At 62.5% G+C, this 2,842-nt stretch overlaps 2 protein-coding genes across 2 annotated transcripts; one reads left to right on the plus strand and one right to left on the minus strand.

Annotated features, from left to right (window-relative positions):
- Positions 1-158: 158 nt before the first annotated feature.
- Positions 159-1,443, plus strand: EMIHUDRAFT_254328 (hypothetical protein; the record flags this gene model as incomplete). The annotated part of the gene is made up of 2 exons (XM_005779750.1): positions 159-172; positions 252-1,443. The coding sequence occupies 2 exons, from the start codon at positions 159-161 to the stop codon at positions 1,441-1,443; spliced, it is 1,206 nt and encodes a 401-aa protein (XP_005779807.1).
- A 373-nt stretch (positions 1,444-1,816) lies between these two features.
- Positions 1,817-2,603, minus strand: EMIHUDRAFT_123415 (hypothetical protein; the record flags this gene model as incomplete). Its single annotated transcript, XM_005779751.1, has 2 exons — positions 1,817-2,011; positions 2,279-2,603. Coding segments are annotated over 2 exons (520 nt in total), but the record flags the coding sequence as incomplete, so codon positions are not given.
- Positions 2,604-2,842: the final 239 nt, after the last annotated feature.

Raw genomic sequence — 2,842 nt, forward strand, 5'->3', positions numbered from 1 at the left:
TGTGTGTGTGTGTGTGTGTGTGTGTGTGTGTGTGTGTGTGTGTGTGTGTGTGTGTGTGTGTGTGTGTGTGTGTGTGTGTGCTCGCTCGCTCGCGCGCGCGCGCTGCTTGCGCGATCGCGCGCGCTGCGCGAGCCGCCCTGCCCGCTGCGCTGCTTAGTATGCGCTGCCAGCAGTTTTGGCGACGGCGTTCCTCTGAACACCCAAGTGGTCGTAGACGACCACCGCATTCTCGTGCGAGGCGTTGTGCGTAGTGTGCCATTCGAAGCCTTTGCCCTGCTGAGTCCCGCGACGATAACGCACGGGTGGACGTCGGACGCGTACCTCGTCACGCCCGCTGGCTCAACCGGCCTCTCAATCAAGCAACAAAAGGCGACGCTCGATTCCCTCCTGATCTCTGGGCTCCACGAGGCGATTGTGAGCGGCAACCTGCTGGCACTTTGGGCGCTCGGGGTGCAGCTCGCCTCCAGTGCCCTTCTGCGACAGCACCGCTTTGCCGAATGCATCACTCTGGACAGGACTCTGCTGATCATCGAAAACTCGAGCCTCGACGGAGGCTCTGGAGAGGCACCGCGGCCGTGGAGCCGCGCCACCACGGAGCTGTCCCTTCGCCTGGCTGAAAACCACGAGGCTGTTGAAAATTTCGCAGATGCAGCGAAGGAGTACCAGCAGCTTATTCGAGCCGCGTCTGAAGACCCGATGGTACTCCGAAAACCACAGCAGCTGCCCACGATGTACAGCTTCCTTGCCCTCGCGCTCAAGCGAGGGGGCCAGCTGGCGCGCGCGGAGCCAGTTTACCTGGCTGCTCTACAGCTCACCTCTGCCTTCGGTGACGAAGGACAGCGCAAGCACATCCTGCAGATGCTGCTCTCCCTCTACCTCGATATGGCATTCGAAAAGAGAGAGAAGATCGGGCCAATCGTGGAGGAGCTCTTTTCGTTTCCGGATGGCCTTGACATGGCCAGCCCGAACACGATGATCGTCCCTGCCACGGGATGGCCCTACGTCATCTTCCCCCAGGCTGTCCGCTCATTTACGATCGACAACGCGGGAGTGACGTGCGAGTCGTCAAAGCAGAAGACTAGGCAGCTGCTTCAGCAGTTCGAGCAGGGGCCTACGCCATCGTCGCCAGCGCAAGCAGCAGCGATGGATCGGACGACTCGCGCCAGTCCCAACTGGATCGCTCAGCGCGAAAACTCGATTCGTGGGCTCGGCAAGGTCTCTCGCAATGCTGCGAAGCGGGCCGGCGTGCTCGTTCGCACCTGCCACTCCTGCGGTGCCGCCGCCTCTGCCTCAATCCGTCTGAAGGAGTGCGCCCGTTGCCACGAGGTGGAGTATTGCTCTGTCGGGTGCCAAAAGAGCGACTGGAAGGCGCACAAGAAGATCTGTGGCAAGGGCGGGCCAGTAGATCGCTCGCTCGCAGCACTTGATCTTAGTGGAGGTTGATCCTAGGTGGCTGTGACTCAGTAACATCTTGTGAGTTGTGTTTCTTGCGTAGGGGCCGTAGCGCCTTTTACACATGGTGAGGCACCCCATACCGTACACGCTTCCCTGCACACTCCAGTGCCATACACACAATGTCGGAGTTCTGTAACTGCGACCGGCGTCCGCATTCCGCCGGCCGGCTGAAATCAATAGTTTTGTGTACATCTCACGGCCTCTCTCTGCATTAGAGCTGTTTAACATTAACTTTGGGCCTAACAGTTCACGCGTCGCAATCGGACACATACGGAAGCGGAGATCGTAGAACTTTGTGTGAGGGGAAAATACGGTTCGCTACCGGAGAGAGGCATGCACTCTAGGGATTACATGCGAGCTGTCAGCCGAGCTCCGCGGCGAGCTCGGCATCCAGCGCCGCCTCGAGCGCCGGGTCCAGCCTTGGGCCTGGCCGCGACTCGGCCTCTACCCGGTGGGGAGGAGGCGCGGGTTGCGCGGGGCGGTCGGGAGGCGCAGCGAGGAACAAGCTCCAGCAGAGCTCGCCGAGCGACGGAACCGAGACGAGGGACATGGCGGCCTACGTGGTGAAACACGTTGCATGTCTGACTAGTCGCGATCTCTGTCTGCCTGTCCGTTCTCGACTGTCCGAGGCGTGTGATCTGGGCCCGGGGTTGTCTTTTGCGTGAATGCGCCAACCTGGGGGCGGGAATACAGCATTGTGCAGTGTAAGAGCACCGCGTGAAGACGAGGGGTGCGAAGACAGCGAAGACAGCGGAATACGGCTGTCCTGTCGAGCGCTAGCTGGGAGACAAGAGCACGATCTTCTGCTTCTAGACCTGGACACCTCACCCAAGGTCGCGCCGCCGCCGCCAGGGCCGCCGCCGGTAGGGCCGCCGCCGTTTGGTGCGGTCGCCTGCTGCGCGGAGCCGTTTGGCGTGGCGGCGGGCGGCTGCCCTGCGGGGTCGGGCAAGACCCACGCCGGCAGCTTGATCAGCTTTGGAATCAGCGTCGCCAGCGGCACCGCCGGCGGCGCGGCGCCCTTTCCGTTTCCGCCGCCGTTGTTTCCGCCGCCGTTGCCGCCGTCGTCGTGGGCTCTGTCCGGCGGCGGCGCGGGCGGCGCGACAAGGGCGCGGAAGTGCCCGTCGAGGGCGGCGAATGCGACGTCGAGCCTGCGTGCTGAATACGCCGACATCAGGGCGGGAGGACGGTACCGTGCAGAGCACGCAGAGCACTGTGTGAAGACGAGCGACAGACGCAGAGTGAGTAATGTCCAGACAGATACGGGGAGATACGGGGAGATACGGGGAGATACGGGGAGATACGGGGAGATACGGGGAGATACGGGGAGATTTTGCGCTTCTAGGGCGGCGAGCATGTCGGACAGAGCGGCTGGAACTGGTGGCGGCTG

The sequence above is a fragment of the Emiliania huxleyi genome, assembly GCF_000372725.1.
Source record: "Emiliania huxleyi CCMP1516 unplaced genomic scaffold EMIHUscaffold_2277, whole genome shotgun sequence".
NCBI classification, from domain to species: domain Eukaryota; phylum Haptophyta; order Isochrysidales; family Noelaerhabdaceae; genus Emiliania; species Emiliania huxleyi.